The 27,138-nt window shown below is 60.1% G+C and overlaps 1 protein-coding gene across 2 annotated transcripts in view; it reads left to right on the top strand.

Moving 5' to 3' along the window:
* The window catches only part of FBLN1 (fibulin 1), a 75,848-nt gene that overhangs the window by 18,722 nt on the left and 29,988 nt on the right, over window positions 1–27,138 (top strand). Inside the window, exons 5-15 of one of the 2 annotated variants that reach the window (XM_036278175.1) lie at window positions 3,312–3,371; window positions 4,618–4,719; window positions 5,294–5,431; window positions 6,613–6,750; window positions 11,549–11,692; window positions 12,431–12,559; window positions 13,628–13,753; window positions 16,617–16,736; window positions 17,382–17,513; window positions 19,194–19,317; window positions 24,937–25,378. In XM_036278175.1, coding sequence (XP_036134068.1) covers window positions 3,312–3,371; window positions 4,618–4,719; window positions 5,294–5,431; window positions 6,613–6,750; window positions 11,549–11,692; window positions 12,431–12,559; window positions 13,628–13,753; window positions 16,617–16,736; window positions 17,382–17,513; window positions 19,194–19,317; window positions 24,937–25,291 — 1,568 coding nt within the window. In that variant the 3' untranslated portion in view covers window positions 25,292–25,378. Of the gene's footprint in view, window positions 1–3,311; window positions 3,372–4,617; window positions 4,720–5,293; window positions 5,432–6,612; window positions 6,751–11,548; window positions 11,693–12,430; window positions 12,560–13,627; window positions 13,754–16,616; window positions 16,737–17,381; window positions 17,514–19,193; window positions 19,318–24,936; window positions 25,379–27,138 lie in introns of those variants that run through there. The other variant, XM_036278174.1, reaches the window with a different exon arrangement.

Genomic DNA, 27,138 nt, shown 5'->3' with positions numbered 1-27,138 from the left:
TCCCTGTCCCTCCAGCGGCTCTGAGCAGGGTGGGTGGCGGGCCTTGCTTCTGTTTCACGGGTGAGGACCTGATGCTCAAGGTCACATGTGTCACACAGAAGAGAGAGAACACCAGCCGTCTGTCTCCAGGCCGGTGCCCCTCTCTCCATCTGGAGTCGAAGCTGTGTGGGCGAGAAGCTGGGGTACTCCCCGACAACAGGCTCTTCTTTCAAACAGTAGGTGCTTACTCAGCAAAGGGGCGAGTGAGCCCCAGCAGCTGTGAGCGCTCCCTGCTGTGTGCCCTCCAGTCCTGTCTCTCCGCTGTCCCTCTGTCCAAAGGCAGATCAAGCCTGAGCCTCTGGCCATGGTGCAGGTACATGGTTCAGGGGACGTCTTGGTTGTCTGATAACCCCCTTGCGCAGTGGTTCCCTGTGAACAGAGAGAATCCTGGAACAGCCCAGGAGTCTGCTGCGCCCAGCTTGCTGCGTGGCTCTGGCCCCTCTCCTGCTCTCTCTGAGCTCCCTGGCCCCGTTAAAAGTGGGGCAGGGGCCTGGCTGGTTTGGCTCAGCGGTTAGAGCGTTGCCCTGCGGTCCAGAGAGACCCAGGTTTGGTTCCCGCTAAGGGCGCGTACCTCGGTTGCAGTTTGTCCCTGGCCCTGGTTGGGTTGTGAGGGTGGCAGCCCCTCGATGTGTCCCTTTCACGTTGATGTTTCTCTCTCTCTTCCTATCTCTCTCCCGCTCTATCTGAATTAAAAAAAAAAAAAATGGAAAAATGTCCTCGGATGAGGATTAAAAAAAAAGGAAAAAAAAGTTGGTGCAGGGGCAGGAAAGACTTAGGAAGGAAGAACTCACAGACCTGTGGTCCCTAACTCAGGTCATCCATTGCTGTGGCTTTTTGACCTGGTGGCTTCAGGGTTTGGGGTCAAATGGACCTTTCATTCCTTGTTTTTAATTTCTCATTTCCAGGCCCCCACATGCCCTGAGGCTGATCCCCGATATCTCAGTCGTGAAGAGGGCTTGGAACCACATTCTGACTCCCTCCTTGACTTTTGAAATCAGAGATGACAGTTTTACTTTAAACAAACCCAAACTCCTCATCCTGCCGGAGGACTCCCCTGGTCTCCGGGGAGGGTTTGCGTTGATTTATGCCTTGTTTCAATAACGAGCTCTGGGCTTTCGGCCGGTCCAGATGGCTTATTTCTTCCCCGGCTTTTATCAGCTCAGCCCTTGCCCCAGACGTTCCTTGGAGTCTGTGTGAGGACGTCCCCGCCCTCCCCCTCCCCCAGTCCAGCTGTGCCTCCCTCCCTCCGCTGGCGGTGGGGGCTCCTGTGTCTGCCCGAGGCCACTCAGGGGCCACAGACCCATGCTGGCGCGACCACATGAGCACAGCATCGAGAGTAAGCTTTTGGAAACTTCTGTAAGCATTTCATAGAGTCAATTATGTCTCTTTAATCTAAGTGAAAAAAAGCCAAGGCTTGTATGTTTGTTTTCTTAACTTACTTTGCCTAGTAATTCATTTTTATTCTATGTCATCAAGGTGTTGGTCTAAGACTGGAGAAAGAACCCCATTCCTTTACCACGGGTAGTTTGGGGAGAACTGTGCTGGGGCGTATCCTGGCTACTCCCATTCTACAGACTGGGAGACTGAGGCGGGGGAGCGCAGACTTGGGAGTCATTTTCCAGCAGGGACAGCTGGAGGCTTGTGGGCTCCCACAGGACGCCCTGGAAATCTTGAAGACCTCCTCACCCGGCTGATAAATAGTTCCTCACGCGTCCTCCTGGCCTTGGGCTCTGGACACATGGGCGGGGCTTGGTCTCTGCCAGGTTGAAGGCACCAAGTGAATGAAATGTCCCTACATTAATACCCCGAGTCAAGGTGCCCCCAGCCTCCTAACCTAGGAAGAGATGATAACACCCTAAAGGTCTTTGGCTTAGTTCCTCCCCAGGTGAAAATTCTTTGAATTAATTACTGTATTTTAAAAGCCCCTGAGAAAGAATGCCTTGTGCATAGTTTGAATGTGTAAGTTATGTTATATTGAATTTTATACTAGAATGACTAATGTGTTTCCTCTGAATAATAGTTACTGTTCCAGTGTGTGTATCATGCTCACTGTGGGCAGTTAGAAGACCTGGAAAGGTAGAAGGAAGAGGAAACCCACCTGGAGATAGATACTGTTCCTATTGGAAACCCACTGCAGATAGATACTGTTCCTATTGGAAACCCACCGCAGATAGATACTGTTCCTATTGGAAACCCGCCGCAGATAGATACTGTTTCTATTAGGCCACATTTCCTTGTCTTTTTTCTGTCTCTTGATCTGTGCTCTGCCACCGGGCATGGTTGTAATTGTTACTGAGACGTGATTAACTTGCGATCACTGTCATTTTGCCTGGTGGAAGGGTCTTCAACATCAGACAGCTCGGTTTTCAGGAATTCCCAGAGATCTTCCCTCCCTTGGCTGTATCACCGAAGTTGGAAGGACTAAGCCATTTCTCTCACGCCAGAACCACCTGTGGGACACCGCCCTATGAAATCAGGGCCCCTGCGCCCACCGGGTCTCTATCCCACTGCCCTCTTGCATTTACCACCAAGAGTGGGGCCCGGTCAGTGCCAAGTGCTCACCCTCAAGCAGAGACACACACCTTTATTGACTGAATCGAGTGAGTGAATATTGATGACCGACACTAAATTGAGCTTTGCAGGCACTGTATAAAACGTGTTCATTTTCTGAGACTGCTGTAATAAAACACCGCAGACTGGGTAGGGGCTTGAACCACAGACATGCACGGTCTCACCGTCTGTGTCTGTCTCTCTGTCCTGATTCCCCCTTTTTATAAGGACCCAGGCATTGGATTCTGGCTCACCCTAACGACCTCATCCTCGCGTGATCATCTGCAGAGACCCTTCTCCAGCAGGGTCCGTTCACAGGTGCTGGGGGTAGGGCGCAGCATCTTCTGCGCGATGCAGCTCAACCCACAACAGCAGGCTTTACCAGTGCATGGCCTTAGGTCTGCAGGGCTGACTTGATTCACAGGGGGGCCGTGCCCGCCTGTGCTGACACATGCAGAACTTGGAGAGGGTGACAGCACTGTGGCAAGTGGATGATTCCAGGCCCTTGGCCAGTGCTGCTTCTGTTACCACAGGTCCTTTGGAGATGCTGCCACATTTATGGGTGTCGCTCTCGCTCCGAAAGGAGAAAAGCAATGCTGAGCTGTTAGGGTTGTACAAATGGGCATTACTGCCTGAGGTTTCCAAGAAGACAGACTGTTCGGTGTCTTCTGAGGAGATGGGCGCTGCGTGTGGATAACGTGTCTTTGCCTGTCTCGCCCCAGCTAAGATGTCGGAGATGGAGGAGGAGCAGGAGGACCCGTACCTGAATGACCGCTGCCGAGGTGAGGCCTCCTCTCCGGGGCGTGTGGCAGTTCATGAAGCCAAGTCAGTGCTGCTGTCCTCGGGACCTGGCCTGGGGGGGTGCTCAGGTTCACCGGGATCTGCCCTTGGGCTGGGAGGCAGCTGTCGGTCACTCTGTCGTCCTCTCTGCCCTCCGGGGCTCCCTCCCTCCCTCCCTCCTTAGAGCCTGATGGGAGAGGGTGGCCTTAGAGAAGGAGCCATGGAATAAACTGGTGTGAAAAACCCTCCCCCACCGTGTCCTCCTGGCCATGACCCAGCTCCCAGGCTCCCCCCAAGGCTGGGAGCCCCTCGGGGGAGGGGGTGAGTGCTATTTGCCATCGGGATAGCCATTGGTCTCCCAAGAGAGAAATTTGCAAGAATGAGTGGGGCCTTGCAGGGGTGTTTCAGGTGATAGAAGTTGACCTCACTCTCTCGGGACCGGACAGCATGCCTAGAGCGGCAGGTCTGCAGGGCTCATCCAGCAGCGCCCCCTGCCGGGGTGTTATCCGGTTTAATCCCCAGGTGGCAGGGTCGCAGTTCAGTCAGCCCAGAGGCCTGGGTGGCAGAGAGCCCCAGGGAGCCGCGTTGTCTCCTCTGGGGGCGCGGGGGGTTCTCCTGCGAGGAGGCGATAGCTGGTTTGCAGTGGGGGGATGGGGTAGCCAGGAAAGGAACATTTCGAGGGGATCTGGGGCATCGGGCGTGGAGACACAGGGATGGAGAGAGAGGCTGGAGAAGTGGACGGGGCCCCACAGGTGCTGGGCAGCAGTCAGTCTGTATCTAGTAGGATTCTCACCCGGTAGAGGTTTGTCCTCATGAGATTTGCACTTTGGGCATCAGGGAGCCGGGCGAGCGGCAGCCAGAGCTGAGGCAGTGGTAGCGGGATTGGGGCAGTGGACCAGCCCGAGAGAGAGGTGGAGGACAGAGGGGGCCTCTCTCTCCAGGGCCCCTCCGCCCTGTGCAGCCTGGTCCCTTGAGGTCGTCTGCCTTGCCTCTTCCAGCTGGCTCCAGTGACAGCCCGCCCCTCAGGCGCCCCGTTTGTCAGTGCAGGGCCGGGACCTGGAGCAGCCGCCTGGGGCGCCCAGACCCAGACCCTGGGGGTCTCCCGTGGGAAGGCCGGGTGGGCTCCGGCCTGCAAGCCTGCCTTTCTGTCTCAGTCCACCCTGAGGGCATCTCCCCAGCCCGAGCAGAACGGGAAAAGCAGCGGGTGCGGCGCCCTCTGGCGGCGGCTCACGCTCGCTCCCCTTGCAGGCGGCGGGCCCTGTAAGCAGCAGTGCAGGGACACGGGCGAGGAGGTGGTCTGCTCCTGCTTCGTGGGCTACCAGCTGCTGCCTGACGGCGTCTCCTGTGAAGGTAAGGTCGCGCGCCGGGGCAGCAGGAAGCAGCAGGTCACTGCCCTCGGGAGCCTCTGCCTCTGCTTGCTGCCGGCGGGTCCCACTTTGCACAACTCGGGCCGGGCGAACAGCCCAGGCCCGGCCTCCCAGCATTCCTTGCAGTCTGCATGGCGCACGGTCATCCAGGAGAATGTGACACATGTTGGGAACTAGGCTTGGGTTTGGGGTCTGATCAGGCTCTGAATCCAGGACTGCAAGTAGCCCTGGGCACCCCCCCCCCAGCCTCCCTTAGCCCCTCATCATGAGATGGGGCCCCCTTAGAGGGTTCTTAAAGATCACGTGACTCCAGTCGGGCCTAGCTCTTTGCTTAGCAGGAGCTCAGAAGGAGCAGTTGATCTGAAACTTATCAGGGGAGAAAACCCGTTGCTTTGGTTTGGTGGTGAGTGCCCAGGGCTCCAGCCCAGTGCGCAGCCGAATAACACAGCTCCTGGGGACTTGGTGGGTGCAGGGGACTGATCCGCTCTGCCTTCTGGCTGTTTCCTGATAAAGTGTGGTCCCTGCTGGTGACTCCCGTGTCGGTCCGTCTCTCCTAGATGTCAATGAATGCATCACGGGCACCCACAGTTGCCGGCTTGGCGAGTCCTGCATCAATACTGTGGGCTCTTTCCGCTGCCAGAGAGACAGCAGTTGTGGGACTGGCTATGAGCTCACAGAGAACAATGACTGCAAAGGTACGACCTGGTCTGAGTCGAACATCCTACCTCCCCAGGAGTAGATATGTGATGGGAAAGGCGGCTTGGGCTCCCTGGGTCTGGGATCTGAGGTGCTGTGCACCCCTGTGGGTTGACCTGAACGCTGAGTTAGTGACAGTGCAGAGTTTGCATGTCTGAAATGGCTCAGAGCACGATTCTTTAAAAACAGTTCTCCTGAGGGTGAATTTCAGGTGCTCACATGTGCCTGTTAATACACACGCACGCACGCACACAGACACGCACGTGCACACATGCACGCACACACACACAGGCACACACAGGCACACACGCACATGCACATACGTGCACGCACATACGCGCACACATGCACAGGCACGCACACGCACACAACAGCTGCCTTCCATCTGATTCCAGGCTTCCTTGAAGTTCAAAGCACCCTTCCCCTGCATGAAAACGTGACATGTCTGGCTGCTGGCCTTCCCCAGCCAAGCCATAGATATTACTTGGCAGATGAGGCTTTGATGAGGACCTGTTAGGACATAGTTTTGTGCTGAAGCTTTCCAGCCCTGCAGACGACAAACCACTTGTGTAAAAACGGTTGAATGATGAGGGTGGCTCAGAAGCGAGGCACACCCTCAGCCCACGCCACCCCTGCCGACGAGCTGGGTGGTTTGGACCCTGAGAACCCAGGGCTTGGCCAACCTGAGTATACACTTTTGAACATTTGACAGCCATGAACTTCAAGGAAAGGGCAGCCAACACTCAGATCATGAGAATCGCCATTGCTCATATTTGTAATAATGTGACAAATCCAGAATGAATGAGTTTATAGAGACAGTGTTTATCGCCATGAAGATCATGGCTTTCTGTTCTAAACAAAACATGCGCGTCGCCAGCAATGAAAATGAGACAGCCACAGGCTGCCAGGAGAACGCCTGATTATTTATTATATAACAGGAAGTTTGTCTCCTAAGAGCCTTGGGGAAAAGTCAGCGTTTTTAAGTCTTTAGCAATGCAAGCGCTGCTGGGCTAACTCAGCCCTTTCTGTTTGTGACTTCTCTGTTGGAATGTTTTGGGTTATAGTCTGAGTAATGAGCAATTTAAAAAAACAAAACAAAACTTGCTTGTGATTTTAAAGTGTTGTAAGATGCTTCTGGCGGGACTCTTGCTAACAATTTCCTTTTTTTATGATGTACCAGATATTGACGAGTGTGAGAGTGGTATTCATAACTGCCTCCCCGATTTTATCTGTCAGAATACTCTGGGATCCTTCCGCTGCAGACCCAAGCTACAATGCAAGAGCGGCTTTATACAAGATGCTCTAGGCAACTGTATTGGTAAGACTTGCCGCCAGGCCACCGGGGTCCACCAGGCGGGGTGAGCCACCAGCAGCGGGCCCTCTAGAACGGAGCTCAGAGTGTGCAGGACAGAGGCCGGCCAGCTCTCTCTGTATAGGGCCGGATTGCAAGCCTGTTAGGAGCTATGGCCAGGTGGCCTCTGTTGCGACTGTTCAGCTCTGCTGTTGCAGCTGGAAAGCCACCACTCATGTCAACAAATGTGCAGGGCTGTGTCCCCGTAAAACTTTATTTACAAAAACTGTCGGCTGGCTGGGTCTGGCCCCAGGGCTGTATTTCAGTTTAGCAGCCCCGGGTGTAAACCAGAGAGCTTGAGTTTTGGAGTCAGACACCTAGTTTTGAACTAAGTGATCTAAGGGTAATTTACTTACTTCCGCTGAACCTCAGTTTCTTGCTATAATGGGAAGAATCAAAATATCTGGCTGTGGGCCTGAGGCAAAGCTTCAGTAAGATGACTGTGAAATGTCTGGTATGTAAAAAAACTGGTTTAAAAAATAACCTCGCCCTGGCCGGTTTGGCTCGGCAGTTAGAGCATCAGCCTGCGGTCCCGAGAGACCCGGGTTCGGTTCCCGCTAAGGGCACGTACCTCGGTTGCAGTTTGGCCCCGGCCCTGGTGGGTCGTGCGGGTGGCAGCCTCGATGTTTCTCTCTCTCTCTCTCTTTCTCTTCCTCTCTCTCCCTCCCACTCTGTCTGAACAAGAAATGGAAAAATTTCCTCGCGTGAGGATAAAGTAAATAAATAAATAATAACCTGTATTACCCTGGCCGGTTTGGCTCAGTGGTAGAGCCTCGGTCCTCCGAGCATTGAGTCGCATGTTCGATTCCAGCCAAGGTCACGTACCTCGGTTGCAGTTCAGTTCCCAGTCCTGATTGGGGTCATGCAGGAGGCAACCAGTCGATGTGTCCCTCTCACGTCGATGTTTCTCTCTCTGTCCCTTCCTCGGCCTCCCACTCTATCTGAAGATAAATGGCAAAAATATCCTCGGGTGAGGATAAAAACAAAAACTCAAAACCTGTATTAGTAGTCAGTTTCATAGACAGTGGACCAGTAGTTGGAGAAAATGGAACAGTTCTGTGGAGGGATGGTGGTGACCACAGAGTGAGCGTACTCAGTGCCACTCATTCGTACACTAAGAAATGGTTAAAACAGCAAATTGTGTGTCGGTGCACTTCACCACAATAGAACCATACGGTGCCGCTGTGAGGAAGCCGGCGGGAAGTGGGGGCCACTCCCCTGTGAACCAGCGCAGATGGGGCGGGGCTGGAGGGGCCGCAGGCCAAGGCGGGGGGCAGACCCGCTGGCTTCGCTCTGTTCTGGAAACAGGAGGCCGCTGCCTGTGCTCCTGCAGCCGCAGGCGAACAGCCTGGCTCGGTCACTGTTGGCGTTAAAGTCCAGATGCCCACCTTTGCCCTCCGCTCAGCAGAAGCTTCTGGGTCCTGCCTTTGAGGTCAGAAAGGTCTGAGCTACAGACACCTCTAGTCACAACCCTCCCCCTCTGGGGCTGCCCCAGTCACCCCCAAGCAAGGCACCCCCTCTCTCAGATAAGTCTGTGTTGATCTTTGATTGGAGATGGTAGTTTGCATTGAAAACCCTTTTCTCGAACCGCCCCAGGACATTTAAAGACATGTCCCTTATGGGGGTGACCCCATAGGACAGGGGCCTCACCTGAACCCAACCCCAGTCTTTGTTCCTAAAGCTCCCCTTCCATCCCGGGGGAGGCTCTGTGCTCTGGGGGCCTCACTGGCTGCGGTTGGCCCCAGGCCAGCCCAGCTGTCCTCGGAGGGGGCCGTGGGCACAGACCCCTGCTCTTCCAGGGCCAGCAGGGAGGGGGTCCTGCCCAGACTTGCTGGGTGAGTGCAGGGGGCGCAGGGGGAGGCTGGCATCTGTTGGGGATGGAAACCCTGACTCATGGCAAAACCAGCCTGATTTCCACAAAGCGGGAGCGCTTTCAAGTCTCAACTTGGCCCTAGTGTTCCCTTTACGGGGCTCAGCACCGTCCCTGGGGGGCCAGAGCAGCTGCAGGGACAGCCCCTCAGTGTCCTCCCCTAGACGGGGGGGGGGGGGCAGGCAAGGGGGGCGTCAGCTCAGGGGCAGCATTACCTCGGGGGGGGGCTCTTTCCCTGGGCACATAGTCCTTGCCACCAAGTATAGGACTCTGCTCTTTAAAATTATTATTTTTATTTCAATGTTCTATACATTTTTCTTTACCAAAAAGCAAACCGAACCCACGTGCAGACAGGAAAGCTCTTCCCGCTGGGCGGGGCGGGGCGGCGCGCTCGGGCCCCTGTCCTTGAGACGGTGTGTCTGTACCAACGGGCCAAGCGTCCGGCCACGTCCTTTCCCTCCCCCACTCGACAGTGTGTTTGGACATCATCTGAAATCAGGACCTTTATGTCATCTTTGAGAAAATGACTGAATTATCCAAAATCATTCTTTTCAAGGAGAAAGTTAGCACGAGAGAATGATGATCTCAGGAGAGGGCGGCTCCCCGATCTGTGTGAGCCCTGCACCTCCTGCTTACACACCTCTCCCGACGGCCCGCTCACTGCCCCTGGCAGTGTGGCCGGTGGGAAGCGCTGACTCACCTGTAGCCAGCGTGCGTCTTCCCGGGAGCATCCCTCGGCCCCCTGATGCCTGCCGGCCACAGCACAGCCTGGCAGCTGCTGAACTCTGCCAGCAGGGCCAGTGCAAAGGGGGGGGGGGCAGGCTCCCCGAGGGCAGAGGCCTCTTTCTCTATTATAAAACGTAGAATGTTCTAGGACCTGGAGGCCTCCTCACTGAGGGCCTGAGACACATCTGTGAGGTCATTTTTCTTTCCAGTCCCCTCCAGATGCTCACCGGCTTCCTTTCTGCTTAGAGGAGGAGAGTAGGGGCCTGGGTGGGAACGCTGGCTGCCCACGCGAGCCCCTGAGCGGGAGAGAGTGTGCGGTGTGTCCCAGGCTCCTCGGGCCTTTCTGCTCATTTGTTCTGTCTGTCCACTCCGGTCCGTTCATTCGTTCGCTCCCTGCCTGCCTGGCCCTATGTCGTGGGCACAGGCGGGAGGACCCCTCTCTGGAGCACATGACGCCTGTCAGGGCACCTGCGTTCCACGGCACGGAGCGTGGGAACTGCAGATCTTACTGGAGAGCACAGGGCTTGGAAGGGAGGGAGCGGTGGCACGGCTAACCCGCGTGTGTCGTGGGCGCCCGCGGAGGCCCACGGCTTCCCCGGGGGGCCAGGTGGTATCAGCCCTCGCGCCCAGGGCCTGTGCCGCGGCTCTGGCCGCCTCCAGGACACTGTTCACAGGAACGGCAGGGGGTGCAGGAGACCCTTCCAGACGGGCGTGAGCCCCGACTCCAGCTCTGAGCGGGGAGTTTCCTGTTTATAAAACGCAGCTGGTAACCCAGCCCTGCCTCCTTGCAGGCGAGCGGCCGGTCAGGGCAGCAAGGGGCCCGAGGCTTCGTGAGCGGTGCGCGGGGCGGGGCTGTGAGGTCTCTCGATGGGTGGGAAGCAGGCCCATCTGTCTGTCTGAGGAGTGGGCATGGCCGCGGGAAGTCAGCTGACCACTCCCTTCATCTTCAGCTCGGGTCCTCCACCACCCTCGTGTCTCTGCCCCCAGAGGTGCTTGTGAGCGCCTGTCTGAATGGGTGACGAACACGTAGGCCGTTTTTGAAGACACCCCAGTGGGAAGTCGTCTGCGGTCTGATCCGAGCTGAGGGGTGACAGATGCGTAACCCACATTCCTTGTTTGTTTCCTGGTCCGCACTTGCTGGGTGTGAACCCCCACGATCCCTGTGCCAGAGGCGTGTTCAGTCAGGGAGGGGGACCCCTTCCTTCCAGGCCCCCCCGAGTTAATGCAGGCTCCGAGGAGCCCGGAGTGGGGGTGGCCAGGAGGTGTCTCCGGCAAAGTGGCCCTGAGCTGGGCCGACGAGAGAGGTGGCTTCCTAGGCAGGAGCTGTGTGAATACAGGCACAGGGGTGGGACCCGAGTGGCCTTCTCAGGAGCTGTAGGCGCGTCATTAGGGCTGGAGCCTGGGCTGCAAGAGAGACGGACCCGAGTAAGGCTGGGAGGTGGGGCCAGGCCCATCATGGAGGAGTCCGGAGCATCCTCGGGGCGAGAGTGCGGTGCCCAGGGGCCGGCCACCTCTCTCCCTTAGCCCGGCACCTGCTCGGGGAAGGTGTGTACCTCGTGGAGTGCGTGAATACGGGGCGGCGCCCAGGGGCCGGCCACCTCTCTCCCTTAGCCCGGCACCTGCTCGGGGAAGGTGTGCACCCGGTGGAGTGCGTGAATACGGGGCGGCGCCCAGGGGCCGGCCACCTCTCTCCCTTAGCCCGGCACCTGCTCGGGGAAGGTGTGTACCCGGTGGAGTGCGTGAATACGGGGCGGCGCCCAGGGGCCGGCCACCTCTCTCCCTTAGCCCGGCACCTGCTCGGGGAAGGTGTGTACCCGGTGGAGTGCGTGAATACGGGGCGGCGCCCAGACTGCCAAGCCCACACGTGGGATTCAGAGGCACTTGATGGTGGAAGGGCCGAAAGCCAGGAGGCAGTTTCAGATTCAATGCAGTGGACGATGGAGGCTTGAGGGTTTAGGGGCAAGAAGACAGACCAGGGAGGTGGTGTTTAAGGTGGTGTGTGCTGCAGAACCTGGGGCCAGGGGACGCCGCTGTGTGGGCCCGGGCGAGGGGCATTGTGGCGCCTCTGTTGGTGGTTTTGCAGAGGGGGAGGGGGCTGCTTTGGCTGCCCAGCTGCAGGGTTTCTGGAAGCGCTCACGTTTAACCACGGTGCCCGTCTTCCCGCTGCAGATATCAATGAGTGTTTGACAGTCAGTGCCACGTGCCCTGCCGGGCACACGTGCATCAACACGGAGGGCTCCTACACGTGCCAGAAGAACGTGCCCAACTGCGGCCGTGGCTACCATCTCAACGAGGAGGGCACCCGCTGCGTGGGTTGGTATTAGCAAAGGAAACCACTCAGAAGAGGGCTTTTCTCCCCGCTCCCAGCACCGCCCTTCCTTCTCTGGAAAGGGAGTGGACCCCAAAGGGAAGCCATTTCCGCGTGTCCATCCACCAGCACAGGCCTTGGCCGACCGCTGCCTGCCCACCCGCCGCCCCAGCTCTGTCCCGCTCTGTCCAGTCCTCCTGAGTTGAAAACTCTCTTGCCCCCTATGCTCACAGTTCCCATGGGTGACAGACGGAAGGGGGTGCACCTGCTTACAGTTCGTATTTCAAGCCCCAACCTCACAAACGGTATAACCCAGGTGCAGTAGGTCGTGCTGCCCCCCCAAGCTTGCCCTCTTCTCTTGCGTTGTTCCCTCTGCCCACTAGCTGCTACATGCCCGTGGGTCCAGGGCCAGGGCCCTGCCAGCCAGCGGGTCTTCTCCGTCACTCCCAGAGTACTTCCTCAGCATCTCCCCCAGGCACTGGGCACTTCCTGCCTTAACTAAGGTCCTTGCTGGCTGGCCAGAACAGAGTCCCCTGAGGATAGGGGTCAGCCGTCTCCTTAGCTTGGGCCCCACGATGCTCCGTGAAATTGAGCTGAAGCATAAACAATGCTGCTTTGTCGTGTACATTTCGTGTACATTGCTGCCTCCTTCCTGATCCTCTCGGGAACACACGCATGCACACGCATGCACACACGCACACACGCGCTCCCTGAAGGTTTTTCACAGTGTCTTTCTCTTGCAGATGTGGACGAGTGTGCACCACCCTCCGAGCCCTGTGGCCCGGGGCACCTGTGTGTGAACTCCCCCGGAAGCTTCCGCTGCGAGTGCAAATCTGGCTACTATTTCGACGGCATCAGCAGGACATGTGTGGGTACGTGGCGTCTCCGTAGGCTCTTGGGGTCCTGGCCGGGTGGCACCAAAGAGGACCAGCCCCTTGTCTCCCGTGGTCCGCTCCTCAGAGCAGGACCCCAGGTCGGGAGGCCGTGCCGGGTCCCGCTCCGTGGCTGCCCTCCAGCTGAGCCCTCTCCCACTGACCGGCAGGTGCTCTGCGCCACGTCCGACCTCTCAGTGTTCGTGAGGCTCCAGCCTCTACCAGCGCCCACAGGATTAGTGACTGCCCGAGATTCGGTGGCACCTGCAGGGCTCAGGGCCCGAGCTGTGCATAGCTCAGAGCAGTGACAACCAGACAGTGTGGCAGCCCAGCCACCAGGAGCGGGCACAGACCCTGCTGGCTGGCACCTGCCCTGCCCACCCCCAGGAGCCCTTGGTCAGAAGCCCTGGGCCCTCCCTTGGGGCTCTGGGGTAGAGAACTCGGGGTGGGCACACACTCAGAGGTATTGTCCTTGAAGGGCAGGGGCGGGCCCAGTGGGCAGGCTGGCCCTGTGTGGCCCTGGCTTCCTGCTGACTTGTCCTGTTTTGGGGACATGTTGCTGTACCTCTGCCCTCTGAGGAGTGAGGCTGAGGGGCCGGAGGGGCCGGGGGGCGGGGCGCTGCGGGGGGCCATGGCCCTGAGCCCCCCGCTCTCTGTCGCAGAGGAGTGAGGCTGAGGGGCCGGAGGGGCCGGGGGGCGGGGCGCTGCGGGGGGCCATGGCCCTGAGGCCCCGCTCTCTGTCGCAGAGGAGTGAGGCTGAGGGGCCGGAGGGGCCGGGGGGCGGGGCGCTGCGGGGGGCCGTGGCCCTGAGCCCCCTGCTCTCTGTCACAGAGGAGTGAGGCTGAGGGGCCGGAGGGGCCGGGGGGCGGGGCGCTGCGGGGGGCCGTGGCCCTGAGCCCCCCGCTCTCTGTCGCAGAGGAGTGAGGCGGAGGGGCCGGGGGGCGGGGCGCTACGGGGGGCCGTGGCCCTGAGCCCCCTGCTCTCTGTCGCAGAGGAGTGAGGCTGAGGGACACGGAGGGGCCGGGGGGCGGGGGGCCATGGCCCTGAGCCCCCCGCTCTCTGTCGCAGACATCAACGAGTGCCGGCGCTACCCCGGGCGCCTGTGCGGCCACAAGTGCGAGAACACGCTGGGCTCCTACCACTGCAGCTGCTCCGTGGGCTTCCGGCTCGCGGCCGACGGCCGGTCCTGCGAAGGTGAGGGTCCGGGCGGGGGTCCCCGGCCGTGTATTCAGTGACATGTCAGTGGGAAATGCCTGTTAAAGGTTGTTGGTCAGAGGGGACTGCCCGCCAAGGTGCGCAGGTGGGGTGCGCAGGTGGGGTGCGCAGGTGGGGTGCGCAGGTGGGGTGCGCAGGCGGGGCGAGCAGGCTGGCGGAGGTGCAGCTGAGGGGTCTGGAGGCCCGGAGCCGCCAGCTGTTCACATGACCCAGTTCAGTGGCTGACCTCACCTGCCTTGGTGGCCTCGGGCAGGAAGAGGGGTTGATGTGTCAGAGAGAAACAAAGGCTGGACAGATCTGATGGGGACTCCTGCATCAGGGGACAGCCCTCAGTGTGCTTGGTCTCAGCTCCACCAAAGGTTGGGGGCCTTTTCATTGTTAGTCTTCACCCGAGGATATTTTCCATTAATTTTTAGTAGAGTAGAAAGGAGGGAGAGAAAGAGAGAGAGAGAGAGAGAGAGAAACATCGATTGGTTGCCTTCCACGTGGCCCTGGTCGGGGTCAGGGGTCACCTGTGAGCCTTTGGTCTGCGGGCTGACACTCTAACCATTGAGCAACACTGGCCAGGGCTCAGGGGGGCTTTTTAAATGCTGGGACGTGCTCAGGGAAAGCTCTGAAGGGTGTTAAGGGGATGGTCCGCGGGCTTAGCGAGTAGGCTCCTGCCTCTCGGAGAGCGGACACACGCTCCAAACGCACGTTCCCATCCTGGAGAAAGATGTCCCTGGGCCGCAGAAGGTACAGCCCAGAGAAAGACAGGGCAGGAACTCACATTTGCAAATTTCCTTAAGAAAATGCTTCAGGCAAGCGAGGGCGTGAAGTTAGGCGTCAGCTGGAACGCAGAACGAACCTCAGCAGTGGTGAATGTTGTCGGGGGTCGTCACCCTCGGACACGGCCTTGGCCGGTGGAATCATGCAGACTGCTCAGGTCTGAGTGTGCGGGTGAGGGGGGGCCGCTCATGGGTGCCGAGAGTCTCGGGTTCCCAGGTAGCGCTGACCTCTGGTGGGGGACGAGACGAAGTGATCGTGTATTCGGAACCGGGTCTGGCACGTACTGGGTGCTCAGCAGATGACGCGGCTTTTGTGGAATCAGGCTCTGAGGTTGGCAGAGGTTGAGACCTTTGACAGCCCCTGCGGACCCCCCATCAAGCCCTGTTCTGTCCAGGGCAGTGCCCGGTGGCGGCTGGTGGAGCCGGTCACACGTGGCAGGTCTTAAAACTCTGGAACAAGCAGAATGTGGTCACCGAAGTCCCATCTGCCAGGATGACCTCTGGTGCATGTAATTCTCAAAGTGGAGGATGGGCGGTGTCATGTGCTCCTGGGGCCTGGGATGTGTCCCCAAGGACCAGACCAACTCCCAGATATTGGCAGGGAACCGGATTCACAACCTGGGGGCCCTTCGGGCCTGGGTTTGAACCTCAGCTCTGTCGTATTTGTGGCCTTGAAGAAGTCACTCTGCCATCGTAGGCCTCTGTGTTCTCATCTAGAAAATGGGGACGTTGGGCCCTGGCTGGTTTGGCTCAGCAGTTAGAGCGTCGGCCTGTGGTCCAGAGAGACCCGGGTTCGGTTCCCGCTAAGGGCATGTACCTTGGTTGCGGTTTGTCCCCGGCCCTGGTTGGGTCGTGCGGGTGGCAGCCAGTCGATGTGTCCCTTTCACATCGATGTTTCTCTCCCTCTCTCTCTCCCTCTCTTTCCCTCTCACTCTATCTGAACAAAAAAATGAAAAAATGTCCTCGGGCGAGGATTAAAAAAAAATGGGGACGTGGGGACCCACCTCGTAGGGGTCGTGTGGATGACACGAGATGAAGCAGGTGCAAAGCCATCACACGACCAGTGTGAGGCAAGGGCTGGCAATAGGGACAATATCATCGCTATTATCATTCATGGCTTGCCATCTCTGGCCACCCTAAGTGACTGAAAAGCAGACATTCCTATCTATGCTAGAAAGCAGTACTATAGACACAAAACCAGGGCTCAGCCTTATGACTCCACTAAGCCTTTACAAAGTCATCCCTGCCCCACAAAGTGTGTCGTAAGAACACGGTTCCTGCCTTCAGAGAGTGTCTCTAGGATGTGACGAGGAACCTCACTGGGCAGGTGAGCAGGTGAACACGTGCAGCCGAGGCCCGGGGGATGGGGGCCGCAGGGATGAAACTCAGGGGGAGAGGCTAATGGACATTCTCAGCTGCTCACCCCTCTTGCCCTGCTAAGAATTAGCAGTAGATCATCGTGAGAAGAGACTTCTGGGCAGAGATTGGCAAACTTTTATTTTCTAAAAGCCACAGTCTCTGTTGGGACTGCTCAACTCTGCCATTGCAGGGTATAAGCAGACGTAGACTGCAATAAATGAATGAGTGTGGCTGTGTGCCAATAAAACTTTATTTACAAACACAAGCGGGAGGCCGGATGATGCTGCGGAGTGGCCTGGTGCGTCGAGCATTGGAGTACTGGGTATCGGCGTACCACCGGCACGCAGGGCCTCCTGCGGTGCAGAGGAAATTGGGAAATGACGCAGGGAGGTCGCGGTCAGATTTCCATTTGAGAACTAGAAAGAAGGAGGCACCCAGGCGGTGGGGGGACTGGAAAGAGCGGAGGCTGGAAGCAGTAACTGTCCTCCTGAGGGCGCTGTGCAGCTTGGAGCCGGCAGTGGCCGGGATGGAGAATCCAGGTCCGTCGCTGTGGGGGGCTGGACGAGGTGCCCCTCTCCTCCTGGCGACCCTAGAGGGCCCCCGGCCCCTCACTCCGGGACCTCCGCCTCTCTGTACTGTTAGCGTGGGGGGCTCTGCGTTCAGGGCCCCAGCAGGGCCGTGGGCCTGGCTCTGAGGGTGACCGGCCTCCCTTTCAGACGTGAATGAGTGTCACAGCAGCCCCTGCAGCCAGGAGTGTGCCAACGTCTACGGCTCCTACCAGTGCTACTGCCGCCGGGGCTACCAGCTCAGCGACGTGGACGGGGTCACCTGCGAAGGTGAGGCTCCTGCTGCTCTGCCCCTCCGGGTGGCGCCTTCCCCGGCTGGTGGTGGTTTGTTTTCCCTCCAGCGGGGTGTCCTTTATCCACCTTGACAAATGCGGGACAAGGGTGCTCGCTGTGTGTGCCGAGACCCCCGGCAGGACTTGGCAGTGGTGTGTCACCCGGATGAGGATGGGGCTCAGGGCCACCCACAGCCCTGACTTTTGAAAGACCCTCACCAGCCCGTCCCCCTCCTCTGTAGCGTGGCGGGGGTTCACCCCGACTCTCTGGCAGGCGGAGCGTGAAGCCGGTGAGGAGTCGGAAGCATTCGGCCGATTGCTGCTTCCGTGGGAGGGTGCTTGTCGCCAGCACATTTCCAGGCGTCAGTACTGGGACGCGCTGGCAGCCTGCAGGGCACCTGTGCCCCTGCTCAGCTCCCCGTCCACCGCCTCCCCACACACGCACACTTCACATCCCGAACTTGCTGTGTGGCCCCAGGCCGGTCCTTCCCCTCTCTGGGCCCAGTTTGCCCTCTGAGGTGATGACCTCTGACGCCGCGCCCCCAGCACCTTGAGGCCTCCTGTACCCAGCTGGCCCGTGCGGCCGCCCCCCAGGCCCCAGCCCGGCCCAGGGCCACGCTGAGGGTGGGCTTTGCCGTTGCAGACATCGACGAGTGTGCCCTGCCCACCGGGGGCCACATCTGCTCCTACCGCTGCATCAACTTCCCCGGAAGCTTCCAGTGCAGCTGCCCCTCGTCCGGATACAGGCTGGCCCCCAACGGACGCAACTGCCAAGGTGAGCGCAGGACCCCGTGGATCGCTGGGCCGTGCATGGGGCCCTCGGTGCTGCTGGCTGAGGCCAAGCAGTCCCCAGCCGTGTGTACTTCCCTGACGGGGGGCCATACTGCAGGTGGGGTGCTGGCTGAGGCCAGGCAGTCCCCAGCCGTGTGTACTTCCCTGACGGGGGGGGGGGGAGGGCACAGCACAGGTGGGGTGCGTTTGGGAAGGGAAGAGGTGTAACCTGGGGCCCGCAGGTACCCAGTCTCGCACACCCATCCTCAGAGGGTTCCGAGACCTCCCGCCCTGCCCTCGGCAGCCCCAAGGGGCTGGACCAGGGATGGTAGCCTTTAGGAAGGTGCCCCCCACAGAGGACATGGGGAGTTCATGCCCGAGGCCCCCTTTCCAGGGCAGAATGCCGCTTGCTCGGTTTCCATGGTCGCGCAACCGGCCGTGCTGTGGGCCAGACCTGGCCAGCAAGGGCAAGCAGTGAGCAGATGCTGGAGGCCAAGGGCTGGTCCCTGCCCAGGCAAAGGGGACATGGTCTGGTCTGGAGGGTGTGACAGCTCCAGGGTCTCTAGGGCTGTGAGGGTCCGGCATGGGCTAAATGAGGGGGCCACTCGGCTCCCTTATCTAATACACCCCAGGAGTCGCCCTGCGCCTTGGGGCGGTGCTTTTGTTCCCGGAGGGGCTGCCGAGCAGGTCTCTGTGAACGAATGACCTGGAAGGGGAACATTGCCTCACCTCTGGGAACAGCCCCAGAAGCTGCGTCAGAGGTGGGGCCTTCCAGACTCTTCCTCATGGGTCCCCACGTGGGGTTGGCGGCCCAGAGCCCTGCTTCTGCAGGTGTCATTTCTGGTCTTGAAGAAGGTGACTTGGCCCCCAGGCAGCGGGTTCCTGGGGGGACCCCGCTCAGCCGGTCCTGTTTTCGAATTTCTGATGGAGCAAATCACTTCTGCGCCTGGCCAGGCCCCTCACCACAGCCCGAGGTTCTGCCAGGCCGCGGAAACGCATTCCTGCGCCCCGGCCTCTGGGATCAGGAGCATCCTTTCTGCCAGGCGTGGCAGGCATTTGGCCCCTCTTAAGAGATGCTTCCTGGCTTGGTGACGTCCCCTGGGCCCCACCATTTGGCTGTTCCCAAGAGTTGGAAGGGGGACAGCCCCCTATAGCCAGGCTCCAGCCCAGACATCACTGACCCTGGACACTGGGTACAATGCAGAATTCCACTGAGCCTCGGTTTCCCGCCGGTAACATGGGGCTCCCTCCTTGCTGGGGTGTCAGAGTCCCGCGAGGGGAGGGCGCGGAGGCTTGGCAGCTGCGGAGGGGTGCCGGCCGGTTAGAGCACAGACCCCCGCGCCGGCCCGCCTGGGTTCCGAGCTCAGGCCAGCTCCCCCCCAATGAGGGTAACAACACTCGTCTCCGGGAATCGCTAGGAGAACCCAGACACCTCTGGGAAGCTCTTCCGGGGCCGCCGGAGTATCCGCTGTGATTGCTACGCTCACTCCAGCTGTGAAGGGCAAGACTCTGTACATATAAACGCCCCATAAATAGCAGGGCTGGCACACAGCGCTGCTCCAGAGACCAGCCAGCGGAGGGCAAGGAGGCCTGAACCCACCCTGACCGGGCTGGTGGGGGGTCTGTGGGTGGGGCTGCGCGGGTGGCCTGGGCCTTCACCGTGGTGCCTCGGGGTCTCTCGCAGACATCGACGAGTGTGTGACCGGCATACACAACTGCTCCATCAACGAGACCTGCTTCAACATCCAGGGCAGTTTCCGCTGCCTGGCCTTCGAGTGCCCGGAGAATTACCGCCGCTCCGCAGACACGTAAGTCCCTCGGCCCGCGGTTGTCTGTCTGTGTCGGCCTCCCTGGGGCTCCAGCTCCTAGCCGGGGAAACCTGAGGGACCCCGGTTCTCGGGCCCTTACCTGCCCTGGGACTGGTCGCAGAAACCAAGGTCGTGGCCTCCATGGCCTGGAGGGCGTGGGCCTGCTCTCCCAGCACCGTACTCGGAGCCAGGCACACACCCCAGCCCCCTCGTTTCCTAGTGAGACGTGGGCAGGGGACAGCTCTCCGGGCCTCAGCGTCCCTACTGTGAGACACAGGTCAGATGCTCTGATCGGGTGCAGGTAGCCACGGCCCCAAGTGGACCCCACGACTCGTCGGGGCAGCGTTATTAGGTGAACCCATCCGAAGGCCAGGCTGTGTTCAGCCCGTGACTGTGGGAAGCACACGGAAGAGTGTGAGGCTGTGTCCATACATCATTGTACGCGCACTCATCTTGGGCCCCGGATGTCTGCGGGGGTGTCAGGGATCCCCTTCTTCGAGGAGTAGTGAGGACCCTTGTCTCACCGCACGCCATCCCACTCTGATTTGATTCGGGGAGTCTCAGTATCATGGTCAGTTGTTTTAGGAAAAGCTCCTGGTGGGAGACAGTCTCGAGAATGTGGACACGTGGTCCCTCCCTCCAGCCCTGGACGTGGCTCAGAGCCAGCACACAGCCAGGCTGACAGGGACTTGGTCCCGTGACCTTGAGCCTGCTCCCCCTGCGGGCGGTCAGTGCCTTCAGGGACGGTACACCAGGCCCCCGTCCACGCGATCCGCCCCAAGGCCCTGGCTCCCACTTCCGGCCCAGTCTCCAGCTTGTTGAAACGGGGAGCGGGTTTCAGCCAGAGGCCCCGACAGGACAGCCAGGTCCCCTGTTCCTCCTGCATCGGGGGCGCTTGCTCACCCAGCAGCCTCGCCACCGCCCCCAGGCTGGCTCCGTGCCCGCGGCGTGTGCTTTGTCTGCTTGGAAACCCATCACCTCGCGTCCCTCTGGGCTCGGTCAGGGCAAGGCCACCCCAGAACTGGTTTGCGGGTACAGTGTTTGTTCCAAAGAGGCCGTGGGTGCGCAAGGCCCGGCGGGCGGTGATGGCGCTCCTCCGAGCGGTTAAGACGGTTCCGTGTCCTTCACCAAGGCTGTGCTGCCCTTTGCCATTGTAAGTCCCCGTGCCGCCACGTATCTGTCCACCTCTGCTGTTTGCTGCCGGCCTCAAGTGCACACACAGCCACGGAAGCTAAGCCCGAGGCTGGGCGGGCTGGCATTGGCGCTGAGCTGTCTGAGACCTGCAGACCTGCTGCCCCTCGGCTGCTGTGAGCTCTGGAGGCCTCTGCCCCCCGCCCCCCCAGTGCCAGAGACTACTCACTTGCTTGGGGAATGTCGGCGAAGGCCTGCTGTGTGCGGGCTCCTGGGCAGAAAGGCCCCCCGTCCCTGCCCCTCGGGAGCACTGCAAAGCCAGCAGTGGCCACGGAGTTCAGGGGTGCTGAGACCAAGGAGGGCCCCACGTGGCTGGGGTGGCGGCAGGGGGTGCCTGGCAATGCTTAAGTGACGCAGGAAGGAGGGGTGAGTCAGGCGGAGAGGGAGGGCGTGGAGGGCGTGGAGGGCGAGACCACAGCGGGGTGCGGACACGCGGTGGGGAAGGAAGGCGTCCCCGGCAGCTCAGCACTCAGAGAGGTCGGTGCTCCAAGGCCTGGCCCATCCCCATCTCAGGGATTCATCCGCCCGTTCCTGGGCTGATAAAGAGGGGGGGTCATCACTCTCCATACGTAAGGGCAGGAAGTGGGTCCCTGCCCACTGTAAAGGCCAGAGGGACAGCAGGAGGCTCCAGGCGGCCCCTCCAGGGAAGGTGGCCACTGCGTTAATCCCCATTCCCGCTCACTGGCGCCACCCAGTGGCCGAGCAGAGAGTGGGCGGAGAATGTAGCTGAGAAGGTCCTGACCTGAGGAGGGCCAGGCGGGGCCCCACGATAGTTCTCCCCTCGTGGGGATCCCGCTTTGGAGTCAGACTTGCTTGGGTTTGCCTCCCAGCTCAGTCCACTCCAGGTCCCTTGACCTTGACCGGAAGCAGGTCCCCTGAGCCTCTCGGAGTCTCCGTGTCCTCATGTACAGGGGGTGGGGATGCCGCCCTTCTGGGTTCGTGCGGGGTGGCCTGTGACTGTGGGGCAGAGCCCGCTCCATAAAGTTCACTCTGGGGGCACCCCAGGGCATATTTTACTACCAGTACCACGGCTCTCCTGACCCTCAGTGTCGTGGCCTCGGGCCAGTCCCTTGGCCACCCAGGGGCCCTTGCTGCCTCTGTCATACCTGCTTGGCAAGGCTGGAGGACTAGTGAGCATTGGTGGTGATGAGCTCCAGGCACCCAGCCCGGTGCAGCCCTGCACTTAGAAACCAGTGGTGGGCCCGGCCGGCGTGGCTCAGTGGGCTGAGCATCGTCCCACGGACTGAGAGGTCCCGGTTCGATTCCCGGTGGGGGCACATGCCCGGGTTGCAGGCTCGATCCCTACTCGGGGGCGTGCAGGAGGCTGCTGGTCAGTGTTTCTCTCTCCACAACATCAATACAAACATTATAAAAAGAGGGAAAATTGGTGGTGCAGAGGGTGGCGGGCCGTGCCGCCGTCTCCCCCAGAAACAGTGGCCAGAATGCAGAGGTGCCTGCAGTGTCTGCAGCTGTTCTGCCCGCTGACTGTGTGACCGCTGAGGTCCTCGGCCCTCGGGTGGGGAGCCGGGGCGTGGCTCCTCAGGGCCACGTGGTCACGGGGCCATCACTGCTGCTCACGGAATCTGTGTGGTTACCGTGTTCTCCTTCTGTGACCCCCCTTGAAGAGTCATGGACCAGGCCTGGAATCCCAGGTCGAGGAGCCATCAGGGTCTTATCCTGGCTGCCCGTCCCAGTCGGGGGGCTCCCTGGGACCCCAGGAGAGCTGCCACCTCAGTGTGAGCATAGTGGAGTCCCTGAGAGAATCCTCTTAAAGAACTGATGATGTGACCTTGAGAAAGCAGCTTGTGCACCTACGAGAGCTGCGCTGGAAAGGACCTGGTGGCCGGACATCTGGGGTCCACATTCAACGAGAGCAGCTTGCTCAGGGGCCTCCCAGGCGAGACTGGGGGTTCTCCCCGCTCGCTGGGCCTCAGCCCTCCCTCCCTCCCCACCGGTGTCCTGGGCAGAGTCCTGGTGGCCAAGGGGCAGTAACGGAACGTGACCCATCGGGCTGGGCCACAAACCGCAGGGCAGCACTCACGGGCCAAGCAGGCTGTTGAGATCCTAACCACATACTTCCCTCCTGCCCACGGGGGGACGGTCAGGGTGTCCCGGGGCCTGGGATGGGACCGGAAACATTCTCTGTGTCTCCTCAGCAGGGCGACCCCTGAGACTCATGGTGTGGAAGCCAGAGCAGGGCTGGGCAGCCTGGTGGGCACAGCTCTTGGCCTGAGGGTGTATTTGCGGGTGGGCAGGGGTGAAGCCCTGCCCTGGACGGCTCCTCGGGCTTGTCTCCAGAATGACAAGAGTGTAAAAGTCAGGTCAGCTACAAGTGTCGGTCAGTGGGGGGTGGCCAGAATGGCCACGTGTCCAGGAGAAGGGACTGGGCCTGAGGACCTTTTTTTCTCTGGTATACGGTGGCTTTTGAAATTACATTTTCACAGAACTTGGGGTGTGGTGACTGAAAAATCGGGACACATTTTTCTCGTGGGCACGGTGAGATGGACAACAAGGCACAGGGTCCCAGGGGCCTGGCTGTCCTCTGTACACTGGACGCGGGGACACGACCCTGCTCAGTCTGGACCCACAGACTTGTGCCCCCCATGTGCAGGAGGTTGGCCAGAAGTAGCCGTTAGGTTTTCTGGGGTGCTTCCGTAAGTTTGGGGTACAGCAGGAGAGGACAGTTGACGGTGGCCCTGATGGGGAAAATCAGAGCCATGGTGATTGGTGCACACGTACTGAGCCCACAGCAGGTGTGGGGCCCACGCTGGGTGCTGGAGGTGAGGCCGAGAGCCCAGCCACGCCCTTGGGAGGCCAGTGGTCTAGGAGTCAGGCCCCGAAATGCCTGGGGCGAGGGGGGCTGGGCGTGTGGGGCCGGGAATGTGGGGACCACCGAGGAGGCGTATGATGGCTGTGGGAGCTACACCAGAACATCGCGCACACCTCACGCTCCCCGCCTTCCGCACATGCTGGGTTCCTGTTTCCAAATCAGAACCCTGTCCTTGGACCGGGGACAGGCCACACCCAAGGGGGAAAGCTCACTGCACAAAAAGGAGGCTCTGGCGCCACCTGCTGGCCAGGCTCGCTGAGCCCTTTCTGAGGCTGTGTGTGTGTGTGTGTGTGTGTGTGAAGGCTTTGCACTGCGACAGGCCGACTTTATCTCTGCCACTGACGACAGACTGTGGAGTCCTGGACTCGCTGAGTTCAGTCTCCCCGTCGATAGAATGAGGAGAACCGTGTGGGACAGTGAAGTGAGCTAGTGGAAGGACCAACCCTGGTGGACCCGCGGGGAGCCTGGCACCGTCCCTCGGGGCTGCCCAGGTCACCTGGAGCCCTCCCATTTGGCCTGGACTGTGGTGTCTCTGCGGCTGGGCTCCCCTTCAGCAGCACCCAGACCCGCCTTTTCTCCTGCTCCTCCCCTCGGTCTCTGGCTTCCCTCCCACGCGCGACCCCCCTCGTCTGCGTCCCGATGTTCACGTGCCTTCATCCCAGGGCCGTGTCTCAGAACGGCCGGGTACACGAAAGGGTTGCCGTCAGTCCCGGGAAAGAGCTGGAAACAGGAGGTACAGAGACCACACTCACTATAAATGCAAAGTAGAGTAAGTCCCAGTAACCCGACGTGTCACAGGACGTTAGACGCTGTCCCGTCCTGTCACAGGGATTAGAACCTGTCACAGGAGGTTAGACTCTGTGATAGGAAGTTACAGCCCGCACCATCCTGTCGCAGGAAGTTACCACCTGTCTCCATCTCGGTTCCAAGCCCTGGCCGGCCCCGTGGACGCAGAGCTGGGCCTGGAGCGCACGGCTAGGGTGGGAACGGGGAACCGACCTCAGGCCCGAGCACAAGTCTGGCTTCCTCACTCTGCGACCGTGGGAAGGTCCTGGCTCTTTCAGCCTCGGTGCGCTCACTGGGAAGTGGCTCCCGCCCACGCAGGCGCAGTGGCAGGGGTCGCCCTGGGCAGGCAGGATGGCGAGGAGCCAGCACGTGGGAAGTGGCGGCGGCCAGGATGGCTAGTGCGAAGGTGATCACTTCCAGGGTCATCTCTGCCCCCACCCAGGAGCCCTGTGCAGCCCTGACCACTGCTGGGCCGGGGGCCAGGAGCCTGGATGGCACTCAGGGCAGGGCGTGGCTGGTGCATGCAGCCCGGGGCGGGGCTCTGCCAGCGAGGAGGGGACACACCTCACTCCGGGCACAACCCTGACTCCAGCCACCCAGCGCCCCCTGAGGGTGTTGGAAGAGGCTAGTGCCTGAGTCAGCAGCCCTGAGGTCCACGGCACCTCCCACAGGTGAGTGAGGGGTGCTCTTCCCGCTGGCTGCCTGGCCGGAGGGGCGGCGGGAGGCTGCGCAGTGAGCCCGCTTCCCGTGCTGTTGTCCCTCCGCTTGCTGAATGGCCCTAACCCTCTTGTCTCTGTCCACTTTTCTTGCAGCCGCTGTGAGCTCTTGCCTTGCCATGAGAATCAGGAGTGCCCCAAGCTGCCTCTGAGAATAACCTACTACCACCTCTCTTTCCCCACCAACATCCACGTGCCCGCGGTGGTTTTCCGCATGGGCCCCTCCAGTTCCGTCCCCGGGGACAGCATGCAGCTGGCCATCACCAGCGGCAATGAGGAGGGCTTTTTCACCACCCGGAAGGTGAACCCCCACAGTGGGGTGGTGGCCCTCACCAAGCCCGTCCCCGAGCCCAGGGACTTGCTCCTGACCGTCAAGATGGACCTCTATCGCCACGGCACCGTCAGCTCCTTTGTGGCCAAGCTTTTCATCTTTGTGTCCGCAGAGCTCTGAGCACTTGCTTCGGGCTGGGGGGCTCCCTCTTGTCGCTTTCCTAACCCTCCTCGCCAGGATTTTAATAAAGTGTAGCAGGCGACCCACCCGCATGCTCACGTGCTCTGGTTTTTCTTGGGTGCGGTTGGGAGCCTCTGTTGCTGATCATGAGGGTGAGCCGAGAACTTGGCACTGCCTAGTGCCCCCAGGGGTGTCTGTCGATGGAGGTCACTCTACCTACCTCCTGGGAGCCCAGGGGAGGGGGGAACGAGGCTCCGTGTCCCATTTCAAAGGAATCTTTTATTTTTCCATTTTGAGCCCAGAGGGCAAAGGTGATGACTTGAGAAGGGCCCTCGGAGATCAGTGAGCTCCGTCCCCTCTCAGTTTACAGATGTGGAAACTGAGGCCCAGAAAAGGGGAAGGGCTTGGCCAAAGTTACGTGGCCCGTTTGTGGCAGAGACAGACTTCATGCTCCAGCTGGGCTTCCTTGCTGTATCGCCTGGGGCTGAGCAGGCAATAGAGGTAAAGAGATTTCCGTGTGTGTGGTTCAAGTTTGCCACCCTTGGTCCTGCCAAGGAGCCCGACCCTGGACCTGTGGTGGGAAAACACCGAGCACAGTTGCAGCATCCAGTCTAAGCAGGGCTAACAGGGCCAGTGCACGGCTGAGGATGTGGCCTCCGACCAGCAGGGGGCAGTGAGTGCACGGCTCATGGGAACACCAGGCCAGCACCAGTCTACACGCGCTGCTTCCATCCCTGCGGGACAGGTGTAGCATCCTCATGGAGACTCAGAGAGGGAGAGGGTTTGCCCAAGATCACACTGCTGGTATTCAAACCTCAGTTTGCTGGCTACAGCTCTGACCGTTCCCTCTGTCACAGTACCTCCAGTGTGGGCTTTGACCCACCTGCCTCTCTCCATCTCCTCTGCCATTTCAGCCAAACCAGTCACACTCCCCAACGCCTGCCAGGGCCCCGCGTCATCCAGTTCCTGCATGCATCCTCAGTCTACCTCATGTTGCTCTCCACTTGCTCACTTCCCTCAGGCCACACTGACAAGCTCTTTGCTGCCTCGGGCCCTTTGCACGTGCTTTGCACTCTTGGCCTGAATATTGGTTAAACTTGAGCTTAAGTGTTCTTTCCCCAGAGAGGCCCTCCTTGACACACCAGGCTTACGTTTGTCCTGCAGTCTGTCTTACAATACCTCCTTCCTGATGATTAGCACAGTTTGCAATGGCCATTTACCTGTGTTTCTCCTGTGTCTGCCCCACCATCCAGAAAGCTCCAGGACGACAGGGACCAAGCCTGAATCATTCGGTGCCATGCCCCTAGCTCCTAGAAAGATGCCCAGCACGTAGTAGGGGCTCTGTCCCCGGGAGAGGAGGGAAGCTGCACCCAAGGCCACGTCTGGCACATGGCAGGCGGCAGTACGTGGTGGTTTCCTCCTTTGGACCTGGATTCAGAGGGGGAGCGAAGGTCCCCAGGGTTTGGATGGATCCGAGGTCATCGATATGTAGAGCCGCCATCACTTCTGACCCCCAGACCTGTGCCCTGCTGACTGTCACTGTGCTAAACCGAGCTCCGAGGGGAAGTGATAATTCCTGCGCCCGCTCACACCTGAGCTGCTTGCTGCGGGCAGGCACTGTTCCAAGCGCTTCGCTGATCCTCTCCACAGCCTCGATCCCCATTCCACAGTGAAGACGTGGGAGCACAGAGAGGTTCAGCAGCTTCCCCGGAGTCCCACAGCTGGTAGCAGGTGGCCGGGATTCAGGCCCAGGCCGCCTGGCTCTGGGGTCTGTGCTCGGAAGCCGTGGCCATCCTAAAGCCCTCCCTGAAGTGGCCACAGACAGCCACAAACCCCGCAGCCCAGAA

Source organism: Molossus molossus, unplaced genomic scaffold (assembly GCF_014108415.1).
Source record: "Molossus molossus isolate mMolMol1 unplaced genomic scaffold, mMolMol1.p scaffold_m16_p_26, whole genome shotgun sequence".
In the NCBI taxonomy this organism is placed as follows: Eukaryota; Metazoa; Chordata; class Mammalia; order Chiroptera; family Molossidae; genus Molossus; species Molossus molossus.
The sequence above is the reverse complement of the archived record's forward strand: the minus strand, read 5'-3'. Positions and strand labels throughout refer to the sequence as shown.